The sequence below is a fragment of the Suncus etruscus genome, chromosome 6, assembly GCF_024139225.1.
Source record: "Suncus etruscus isolate mSunEtr1 chromosome 6, mSunEtr1.pri.cur, whole genome shotgun sequence".
Classification (NCBI taxonomy): Eukaryota; Metazoa; Chordata; class Mammalia; order Eulipotyphla; family Soricidae; genus Suncus; species Suncus etruscus.
This window is the reverse complement of record NC_064853.1, coordinates 133525373-133537558: the sequence shown is the minus strand read 5'-3', so window position 1 is coordinate 133537558 and position 12186 is coordinate 133525373. Positions and strand designations below refer to the sequence as shown.

At 40.2% G+C, this 12186-nt stretch overlaps 1 protein-coding gene across 2 annotated transcripts in view; it reads right to left on the bottom strand.

Annotated features, from left to right (window-relative positions):
- Positions 1-12186, bottom strand: part of CREBRF (CREB3 regulatory factor) — a 38388-nt gene that overhangs the window by 10459 nt on the left and 15743 nt on the right. For both annotated transcript variants that reach the window (XM_049776053.1, XM_049776052.1), the window contains 3 exons: positions 11508-11702; positions 4938-5127; positions 3471-3544 (listed from right to left, as the gene is read on the bottom strand). In XM_049776053.1, coding sequence (XP_049632010.1) covers positions 3471-3544; positions 4938-5127; positions 11508-11702 — 459 coding nt within the window. The remainder of the gene's footprint in view (positions 1-3470; positions 3545-4937; positions 5128-11507; positions 11703-12186) is intronic.

The window sequence follows — 12186 nt, the reverse complement described above, 5'->3', positions numbered from 1 at the left end:
AAGTACAAATAGTTCTTCAGAAACAGTGATTTTAGATATTTTGTTTCAATCATTAGAGAGAAAAGAACTTTACAAGGTCAATACACTTCCTGTGTGTTTTGAGGTGGGGAATTTCCCATGCAGCGCACAGAGGAAGTTTAGGCACCTTGAGAGACAGAGTCAACAGAATCAGATAGTGCAGAGCTGTGCCAGGGACCATCAAGGCCATACCTGGTGGTATTTGCAGGGGTGTGGGGGGATGTTTCAGACTACTGCTGGGAGGGTCATGCAGTTGTAGGGGATTGAACTGGGACCCCATGCATGCTTCTCCAGACCTCTGTGCTATCTCTCTGGCCCACTGTCTATTTTAATGTCAAGATATTTTTTCTTTACAAAATTACGGCTTATTGGAGCCAGAGCAAAGGCACAGCAGTAGCGTTTGCCTTGCATGCACGGACTGTGGTTCAAAACCCCCCCCCCCCCATGTCCACATGGTCCCCCAGCCAGAAGCGATTTCTGAGCGCGTAGCCAGGAGTAACCCTTGAGTGTCACCATTTGTGGCCCCCCAAAAAATTAAAAATAAAGAAATTACCGTTAATTGTAGATGATGTTCTTTTGTATGTCTTTATCTGGAAAAATGTAAAGTTGGTAACACTATGGATCTCATGTCCTAAATCACTGTCAAATGCCACTGATTCATGAATAACTGGAAATCATAATACCTGTGTTATCAGGTATTCAACAACATTCAAAGCAGTAACTGAGGAACTTCCAGATATTTAGAGGAATCAAGGGCACCTTTCCCTTGAGAAAAGTACTAGAAACTCTTTAAACTACACAAGAGTATTAATTTCTCATATTTAGCTTCTAACCAATAATTAAGTCCACTCTTGGTCAAGGGCTGGTCAAGAGAAACTAATAATGCAGCCATGGAAGAGAAATAAATGAGAAGAGAGATCTTCTTCTTCCAAGCTGACTAATAGAGAAGAAAATAGCACCTTTTAAAGACATGCCTTTTCTTACACAAAAGTATCAAAGGAATTAAGGTAGCTTTGGAAACAAGAAAAATTTCAGGCAATCATAAAAACTCAATTTGAGTTAGAAGAAAACATTCAGAAACACACTCCTAGTCCTTCCCAGCTCCCAGTTTGTTCCCACCACAGAATAGAATTATGGAAACAAAGTAGGTGTATGGGAAGGCATTCACATAAACACGAATGCAAATACATATAAATATATATTTCTATGTGGTCATAATTACTGATAAACAGACTGACTGGCAAAACATACAGACGCTTATATGTGCCCAAAGTAACAGAGCAAGACTCCTGTTGGGGCCAAAGAGATAGCATGGAGATAGGGTGTTTGCCTCGCATGCAGAAGGATTGTAGTTAAATCCCGGCATCCCATATGGTCCCCGAGCCTGCTTGGAGCGATTTCTGAGCGTAGAGCCAGGAGTAACCCCTGAGCGCTGCTGGGTGTGACCCATATACAAAAAAGGCTCCTGTTTACCCCACATCTCCCTGCAGTATGACAACTGAATTTGAAAATGAAATATGAATGTCTATGACTTTATCTTTTTACACATGTATTTATACGTACGTACACACACACACACACACACACACATACACACACACATACACAGAGCCTCAACTATGCCTCAACAGCAAGAATAATAGGAAAATGGACTATTTTGTTTTACCTAATTAATTTTCATCTGGACTCAAGTTACTGAATCACCATTAAAAAAACACAAGTTCAGATCAAAAAATGTAAACTTCACGGTGGCTTGGTTTTGAGCCATACCTGGCGGTATTCAGGCGTTATTCCTAGCTCTGAGCTCAGGGATCACTCTGGTGGAACTTGTGAAACCCCATGCATTCAGGGACTGAATCTGGTTCTATATGTGCAAAGCAAATGCCCTACCCACCATACGATGTCTCCAGCCCCAAACTTAACATTTGGAAATTCTCTTTCTGGCACCATAATTAAGGATCAAAATATATGGTAGGAGGTACATTTGCCTTGCATGTGGCTGACACAGGTTTGATCCCTGGCATTCCATATGGTCCCCCCCAAGCCTGCCAAGAACAATTTCCGAGCGCAGAGCCAAGAACAACCCATCTCTGTGTTGCTGGGTTTGGTCCAAAAACCAAAAAGAAAAGTAAAACTGCACCAGAGTAATTGCACAGCAGGTAGGGCATTTGCTTTGTACAAGGCTGACCAAGATTTGATCCCTAGCATCCCATATGTTCCCCAGAACTTGCCAGGAGTAATTTCTGGGTGCAGAGCCAGGAGTAACCCAAGTGCTGCTGGGTATGGTCCAAAAAACAGCAACAAAAATATAAATTGCACAATGTTTACAGATCACCTAAGAACTAGAGATCATACTTGATTTCAGAAAAAAATCTATTTTTTAAAGTACATATTTTTTAAAAAGTACATATGGTAGTTCAGTGGTTAGAGTCACATGTTTTGCATAGTCAGGGACGAAAGTTTGATCCTCAATCAGAGCACAACCAGGCTCAAGCAGCACCATTTCCCCAAACCTGAGCATTGAAGCGTTTACTCTAGCTAGCTAATTATCACCTTTGTGGCCCCAGGACTCCCTGAGCACTGCTTATAAGGATGCCCTCCAAAAAGCCACTATAAAAACAAATACTGGTGATTTTATCCACAGATCTATTTTCTTAAGCAGTTTAGTTCAAGAATGTCAGTGAAAAAGAAAATTTGAAAATCAAAGGAAACATACAAACTCTTAGGATCTCAGACTTAAGAAACAGTAATACAGCAAGGGAGGGAGAAGAATGGAGTAGTTCTTAATCCCAGGATATCAAAAACACAACTTTCCAAACCTCTAGTGTGCTGTCAGAGAACTGTGAGCACGAGCAATAGCCCTCCTATCAGTCCACAGGACCCATTTCCATGAGCAACCCACTGTTACATTCCACTTCTACCACAGTATGCAAGACTGTGAAGCGCTGACTGAGACTCACAGTTCCTAGACAGATACATGCAAAGGTTACTAATGAGAGCTGTCTGGGAAATGTACAATAGCTTAGCTGCTCAGGTTCTACTTGTACAGGTTCCAAGTGAGAAGATTTGCAAGAAAGACAGGAATATGCATTTTAACAGGTACACAATGACTAGTGAATCACAAAGTCAGGAAGACACATTTAAACTGTCCACTCAAGGATTAAAATAATATTAGTCAATAAAACTGGTTAGCTCAGCAACATAACTATAAAACAAAAGAGATTCCTACTGACAAGTGGCTATCTGTCATGGGGATCCTCACACATGTTGACATTGAGAGGAGGAGATGAATGAATAAAAGTGAGTATGCAGCTTACTGGGCAGATGAACGATAAAGAAAACTGGCCTTAAGGGGGCAGAATACAGGGAAAGCATATACCAAAACCAAAGAAAAAGTCAGCGGTCAGCAAAGTAGCAGGAGGTTAATCAAATTCTTAAAAGTTGAAGTTTACCATATTCAGTGTTGAGGCCCCATAATTTCACTTTATTAGCTTCATACTGGGCTTTTTTCTTTAACCGACAAGCTCTGTGAAAGGAAGGAGTAATTAGTTCACTTTTTGGGGAAGTGAACATTCAGAATACACTTCTTTCTCTGCTGCTGTCAGACATTCTTTAATAGCGACCCTCACAATCACAGCCTGTTTCTATCATGGAACTGCTTACCAAAACACACAGTCTGCTTACTGATCCAAACTAACTTTTTAAAATTTTGCACAACATTCAAATATAGAACTAAGACCAGTACACCCAAATAAACAAACAGATATTGACGATAACAAGTGTTGAAAAGATGTGAAACAAATACAACTTTCATATGTTGCTGATGAGAATGTATAATAGTACATATAGATAACTACTCGAGAGAATAACAAATTTTAAACAATAATTAATTAATTAATTAATTAATTTTGTTTTGGTTTTTGGGCCACACCCGGCATTGCTCAGGGGTTACTCCTGGCTGTCTGCTCAGAAATAGCTCCTGGCAGGCACGGGGGACCATATGGGACACCGGGATTCGAACCAACCACCTTTGGTCCTGAATCAGCTGCTTGCAAGGCAAATGCCGCTGTGCTATCTCTCCGGGCCCAATATTTAATTTATTAAGAAGTGCAAAGTTTGTAGTTTCCTATAAAGTTAAAAACACAGCAAGCACTAATATTCATACAAAATCCTAAAAGTAAATGTTTATGTGTTTTACTCATAACTGCCAAAAAAACAAAAAAAAAAAACCCAGGACACAACCTGCATGTCAGTCCTTCACCTAGTGAACTACACTGTAAACTATCCCTACAAAGGAAACACTATCAGCAATAAAGAAGAAGAAACTGTTATTCCATGCAACAACATGGACAACTCGCAATGTATCACATTAAGTGGAGAAGTCAGACTGGAAAGGCTACATAGAATAATTCCATCTATATTACCTTTTAGAAAATGTAAAACTGGAAGGACAGAAACAGATCAGTGGTCAGGAGGAGTGGTTTGCTTTTACAAAGATGTTTAGAAAAAATTTTATATTAATGAGGGTGTTCAGTATCTTGATTGTGGCAGGGATTATGTGACTGGCTGTACTTGTCCAAGCTCAAAGATGTGTCCGATAAAAGGAATAATTTCTACAAGTAAATTATACTTCAATATGTTAAAAAAAACTGACTATAATACAAAACAAACTATGATAAATTTTACAGTTACTTTATAACCTAATACACTGAGTTCATTCACCTTTTTTGGGGAATTTTTTCCATGAAACATAAATATGGTTTACTTAGAAGAAAAGTTAAAATACTTATGATGGTAAGTAGTAATAAAAATAAAAACATGTGTTTTTGAATAAATGGTTTCTGTAAAAGCTCACTTCAAATCTAACCTCACCTACTCTTACTGGAGTTTTCTCACAAGAATGAATGAGGAGCTTTTACCTGGACGCCAGCTTGTTTTTCTCCTTCCTTGATCTTGGCCGGGCTGTTAAGGGCAGCTCACTGACTGGAGTCAGATCACTAATCACCTTGTTCAGTTTACGTAGCTCATTGCCTATTTGGAGTAGTTTCTTAGGATTTGGAGTCAGGTCTTCCACGTCAGTTCTCCGGGACTTCTTTACTGCATATTTCCCTAGAGAAGTTTAAATGAGATCATTTTATTTAACAACAGATACGCTTTCTTTTTATATATATAACCCTTTCCTAAGAAGATACAATTTTAAAAATTGCATTCATTTATTAAATTTATTAATAAGTGAATTACATTCACTTTACTCTATCCGATTTGATAAACATTTTTTGACTTTTTTTTTTTTGAACACCTTGATTACATACATGATTGTGTTTGGGTTTCAGTCATGTAAAGAACACCACCCATCACCAGTGACAGATACGCTTTCTGCAGCCGTACTTGAAAATAACATCTCCCTGAGCCTATGGGACACATATTTTGGTTTAGAAGCCTAGGTATGTTTCAAATGTCTCAACATGTTAACAAACTTTTCTTCCTACCTTGAAACTTCAAGAAATGAGGACTGGAAAAAAATACAGTGGGCAGGTTATAAGCCATGCATATTTCCAAAGTCAGTTTAATCCTTAGTGCCCTATATAGCCCCGAGTCCACCAGGAATGGTCTTCTGAGCAGAGATCGCTAAGCATCATCAGGTGTAGCCCCAAAACAAAAACAAGAAGCAAAACAAAACAGCTCTGGCCTTACCTTAGATGGAGTCTTAATTATTTTTACAAGTAACAAGGTTCTTAAACCTCAGGACTAGAGTACAAGTTCATCTATATAGAAAATCCAAGTCTGAGGGAATATGTTTGAAAATTATGATGCTGAACTGAGTATTTATCTGGTCTGTATATTCTTATGTTGGACTCAAAAGACAAAAATATATATGTATGTATACATATATATGTACACACACATGCGCGCGCACACGCGCGCGATATGTGCCATGCCAAGCAGTACTTGGGGCAGCATGCAGTGCCAAGGAGCAAACTTAGGGCTTGCATGTGCTCTACCACTGAGCTATTTCTTCAGCTCTAGAGGGCTGTTTTGTCTTGTTTTGGGCCACATCTAACAATGCTCAAGGGTTACTTCTGGTTCTACGTTCAAGAATCATTCCTGGTAGTGCTCAGGGGACCATATAGGATGCTGGGGATCAAACCCAAGTCAGCCACATGCAAGGAAGTAACCTTTCCCATTCTACTTTATCTCTGGTTTCAAGGGTACCCTTTTGGAGGAAAACTTTTCTTTGATTATTTTGATGACTATAACAGAAGACTCGTGGTTTGTACAAAAAACTTTTTCTTTTTTTTTTTTTTTTTACAAAAAACCTTTTTTGGGGAAAACTTTTCTTTGATTATTTTGAATACTATGATAACAGAAAACTCGTGATTTTGTACCAAAGCCAAAGGAATGGCTCTGTAATCTAAACTACAATATACCAACATAACCTCAGTATTCTTGGAACAATTGAACTTGTCTTTTCATTTCCAGCAGAAAATTGATTTGAAGGCAAAAACTAGGTCTTTCCATTTCCATCATCTCTCATTTCCACTGAGAGACATTCAAGTATAGACCTGGGTACCAGTAGAAAAGAAAAATAAATCACAACAATAAAAATAAATGTCCATATAATTCCTGAAGAAAAACTGCTCAGCAGCTTAAATATAAAGCACCAAATATACTAGTGCCTTCCCCACTTTCTCAAAGACTTTGGATTAATGTAAAGATGAGACATTTGAGCACAAAGGCAGTCAATCTCACGTTTGCACCCAGCAAGTTTCATAGACTCACTGTTTTCGAAAGAGATATAAGACAAGCAATAAAAAGTGATTTCACCAACTACAGAAGATGGATTAAAACGACACTGAAGGGCCGGAGAGATAGCATGGAGGTAAGGTGTTTGCCTTTCATGCAGGAGGTCATCGGTTCGAATCCCGGTGTCCCATATGGTCCCCCGTGCCTGCCAGGAGCAATTTCTGAGCCTGGAGCCAGAAATAACCCGAGCACTGCCGGGTGTGACCCAAAACACACAACACACAGACACACACAGACACACACAGACACACACACACACACACACACAAACCGACACTGAAGAAGCAGAACTGCTAGAACCACAAAGAAAGACTTCATCATAAGCTCCATTCCTTGAGCTGTACAGACACCAAGATCTCTAGATACAGAGGTCTGATTTTACCATACATGACGAAGCAGAAGTCTTCCATACACCACAAAAGCACGGAGGGAAGAGTAAACAATCATGCAAGGAGTCTATAGTTAATCTCATGACAGTATACTTCAGGGATGGAGAAACCCTGTATCTCCTAGGCCAAGGGAATTAATTCCCTCTATACTATCCCCAATAGTTATGTGCCTATGCAGGGGGAAAAAGAAAATAAAAAGCACAAAATAATCATTTTTCCACATATATATTTATTGATTGATCAATTTTTTGACGTCTTTATTTTGGTGTAGATATTGAAGTTGATGTCTCCAATTTTATTTTATTTTATCTTTCTCTTTCTTTTTGCACTCCAGCATGGTTTGATTTCAGAACCAAGACTATTGTGTGGTGCTTGTCTTTATTGCTGTAGTGCTCACTGGATACTTAATTTGATATTTCTTTCTGTAGTGTTGTGGTGTTTCAATTACTTTTCTCATGTCCTCTCTCAAACTGAGGTTGAAAGCCTTAACAGGGGTCTCAAACTCGTAGCCCGCCGGCCGTTTGCGGCCCTCCGTACAACATTTTGTGGCCCTGCCCTAGAGGAATCTTTTTTTGTTTTGTTTTGTTTTAGTTGTTTGGGTCACACCTCCCAATGTTCAAGGCTTACTACTGACTTTGCACTCAAGGATCACCCCGACTTTGCCTCCTGCGGCCCTCAGGTAAATTGAGTTTGAGACCCCTGCTCTAGAAGGACTCTACCCATTTTTAGCTTATTTGATTTTTTAATTTTTTTAATTTTTTACCCCATTCTATTGCTTTTCTTTCCTTCAAACAAAACCACATATCTCGAATTATCTAGCTCCGCCTCTCAAATAGAGGGGGAAACAAGGGAGGGTACCAGGATCAAATAGATATATGATCACTAATAGTAAGTTAGAAATAGAGAGGACCACCTACTCTAGCAACCGGGGGGTGATGGTGGGGGATATGGGTTGCAGAAATGGAACGGGGATGGTAAGAGGACAAATTTGGTGATGGGTATTCCCGATTCAATGTTAATATGTGCCTAAAACACTACTGTGAAAGATATGTAAGCCAATATGATCAAAATAAAAATAAAAAAAAAAAAGATTTCTGGGGGCAAAAAGATAACACATCGGTAGGGTGTTTGCTTTGCAAGCGGTTGACCCAGGACCAAGGGTGGTTCGAATCCTGGAATGCCATATGGTCCCCTAGGCTTGCCAGGAACGATTTCTAAGCAGATAGCCAGGAGTGACATCTGAGCGTCACTGGGTGTGACCCAAAAACAAAAATAAAAACAAATATCATGGGTACACCAACTCCACAGGTGAAAGCCAGCAATCTCAGGAGATGGCCCTGCTAGTCATGACTGCTGTAGTCATCAAGGCCATTTTGCATATGGCCCTGCTTACTCCTCTTGTTCTCTCTGCAGAGTCACCTATCTGACCCAATTCCAGGTATGCAAGTATTTAGATTGACATCACAGGACTTTGTGTCTGTTTGTTCTGGGACCACACTCAGTGGCACTCAGGGGTTACTCCAGGCTCTGTGCTAAAAAATCACTCCCGGCAGGCTCTGGAGACCATTTGGGATGCCAGGGATCAAACCTGGATCAGCTTCGTGCAAGGCAAACACCTGTGCTATTGCTCTGACTCCACCAGAATTTCTTCGGAGAAAGTGGGGCACCCTCCCCCCACCTCCACCGACCCCCATCCTTCTCATACTTCTGGAAGACCTGGCAGCAGAAAACATGTCTCACAAAAGCAATGGTGCTTTGAATTCCTAAACTGTGACAACTTCAGTTTTGTTTAATACTGTCATCCCCATAGGAACACACCAATTAGATACCAATGTTTGAAGCATTTAATGTTCAGAAACAAATAACAGGATGCTTAGCTAGCAAAAAGAGTTTACTAAATCTTCTGACAATGACTTAATAACCTCACTGTAGATATAATAATATTCACAAATTTATTGCTATAATTTCTTTTTTTCTCTTTTCTTTTTCTTCTTTATCTTCTATTTTTAAAAATAATTTTGCTCTCACTTATATGGAAACAAATGTATTATTATCAACTAGGTCAACTATGTGATAAAGTAAATTTTAAAATTTTATTTTATTGAAACCATTGTGATCTACAAAATTCTTCATAGTTGGATTTCAGATATAGAGTGAATTAGGGCCATTCCTACCACTAGTGTCGACCTCCCTCCAACAATGTTCCCACCACCCTTAAAGTTAAAAAATTTGTTTTGGCTTCTAGGCCACATCCAGCAACGTTTAGGGGTTACTTCTCGATCTGAGCTCAGTAATCACTCCTGGCTCGGGGGACCATATGGAACACCAGGGATTGAACCTGGGTTAGCTTCATACAGCTCTACCCACTGTGCTATCACTCTGGCCCAAAATTAAGTAAATTTAATAAAATGACATTCGAGGATTAAGGGTAAGGATAAAAGGGTAAGTAAACATGGCCATACATGGCTCATTCCCCAGCACTACAGATGGTCTTCAGACCAAGAAGCAAGCCAGCCCCGAGCACTGCTGGGTGTGGCCCAGTCTCTACCCTCTATGCTACCAATGACGTCTTTAAACACTGGGAGAAAATTCAGCACCAAACTCTACAAGTGCCAATGAGGGTAGCCCTGGGGATCTCCTATACCCACCAGGCTGAAGCACCAAACCACAGATTCAACTACTGAGCCAAGTATTACTAGGTATGGTACTTGGGCTCCTGAGCACAGATGAGGTGTTCTCCTCCTTCCACTGAAGGAAGCATAGGTACCAAAGAAATACTCCTTAGCAGAGCAGTAATACCGTGGGTAGGGTATTTGCTTTGCACGTGGCTGACCAAGGTTCAATCCCCAGCATCCCACATACCATAGACTCCTGAACCTGCCGGAAGTAGTTTTGTGCAAAGAACCAGGAGTAACTCCTCAGCATGGGTAGGAAGCACGAACACACACAACACACACACAAATAAAAGAAAGAAATTCCCCTCAATTACATCTTTCTGGTTTACAATTTGATATTTAGTGGGGCAGAGCAATAGCACAGCTGTAGGGCATTTACCCCCAATCAGACCCTGGTTCGATTCCTGGCATCCCATATAGTCCCCGAGCCTGCCTGGAGCAATTTCTGAGCACAGAGCCAGGAGTTACATCTGAGTGCCGCTGGGTGTGACCCAAAAACCAAAAATAAAGAAATAAAGAAATGTATTAGTAAGAATCTCTCAATTAATCTTCTAATTCTTCTCACCCTATTTTTTACCTTTCTTTTCCTTATCTTCCTCTTCCCTAATCCCTATTACTAATTTCAGGTCTGGATATTAGTTGAGTATGAAGAAAAGAGATGCTAGAGTCCATTTGCCATCTCCAAGGCGAGGAATGAGCATCCTCATGGTCATTCCCTGTGTAGGGTAAATGGAATTAAAAAGTAACCAGGATGGGGGTTGGAGAGATAGCAAAGCAGTAGGGCTTTTGCCTTGCACATAGTTGACCTGGGTTCAATCCCTAGTATCCCATGTGATCCACCAAGCTTGTCAGGAGTAATTTTCTGAGCACAGAGCCAGCAGTAATCACTGAGTGCTGCCAGTGAGCCTCCCACCCCCCAAAAAAGAAAAATTAGAGTAGTTGGAAAAGTTAAGAGAGGAGTTAAGGTACTTGCCTTGCATGTGGTCAATCAGTTTTGATCCCTAGAACCATACTTAGGGTCTCCCAATCCCCACTTCTATTGACATTTGAGCTCAGAGCCAGGAGTAAGATGAGAGAGAGAGGAGAGAGAGGAGAGAGGGGAGAGAGAGAGAGAGAGAGTGAGAGAGAGAGAGAGAGAAAAGAGAGAGAGAGAAGAGAGAGAGAAAAGAGAGAGAGAAAAAAGAGAGAGAGAGGGAGAGAGAGAGAGAGAGAGAGAGAGAGAGAGAGAGAGAGAGAGAGAGAGAGAGCAACACCAAGCAGTGCTCAGAGGTTACTCCTGGCTCTACATTCAGGAATTACTTCTGCTGGTGCTTGGTGGGGAGGTATATTGGATGTGGAGGATAGAATACAGGTCATGTGCAATGCAAGCACCCTCCTTGCTATACTATCGCTCCAGAAATGATTTGCTTTTATGTTGGCCTTCGTTCTTGTTTAGGCGATGGCTCTCATCACAGGCAAACCAACACCATACCTGCTATTCTATCACTACAGCCCGGAGTTGCTACATTTTTGTTCCATTTTCCAGTTTGCTAGGAAGGGCCAAATACCGAGGCACAGTGAATAAACATTAAGATTTAACATCTCTGCTTAGTGACATGAGTTATTTCACACTTCCTCTTACCATGATGTAAGCCATTTTTCTGATACATGTTACTAGGCAAGGTCTCTCGGCTCCACTCAGATGGCCTTAGCATCCTTTCTTGCTGTGTGGGTGTGAGCTGTTCACTGTATTCCCAAAAATACCTTCTTTTTCCTCTCTTCCGGGAGGATATGGAAGTCATCTCCTTCAAGTCTTCCACAGAATCATTTTCATAGCCTTTAAAAAAAGGAATCCCAAAAGTATATTTATATTTATTAAGCTAGGACACAAAGATTCCTTCTATTTATCATTTCACATACTAACTTACATCTGAAAATATCAATGGCATGTCAAACATAATAAACTAGGTATATAAAATATTTTTGAAATGCAAATCTGTAATTCAAAATATTCAGATATGAAAAATATCGATTTGCACTAATCCTTTTTCTGAGTTTCTCTGGGTTTCACATAAATTAGTCCCTGACACTTCGATGTACTTATGCAATGTTGACACAATAATGAAATGTACCAACTAGACTATCACGAGCGCCAACAGGAAATTTAGACAAAGTCCTGTAGTTATATGTCTTACTCCTAATATATGTGAAATATTCCCAGACATGAAATTGGATGCATTTCTGGAGTGGTCCCCAACTTGGAAGCTACTTTTTCCTGCCTCCCACCTCCCCCTTTCATGAAAAGGAAAAAAAAAACAGTT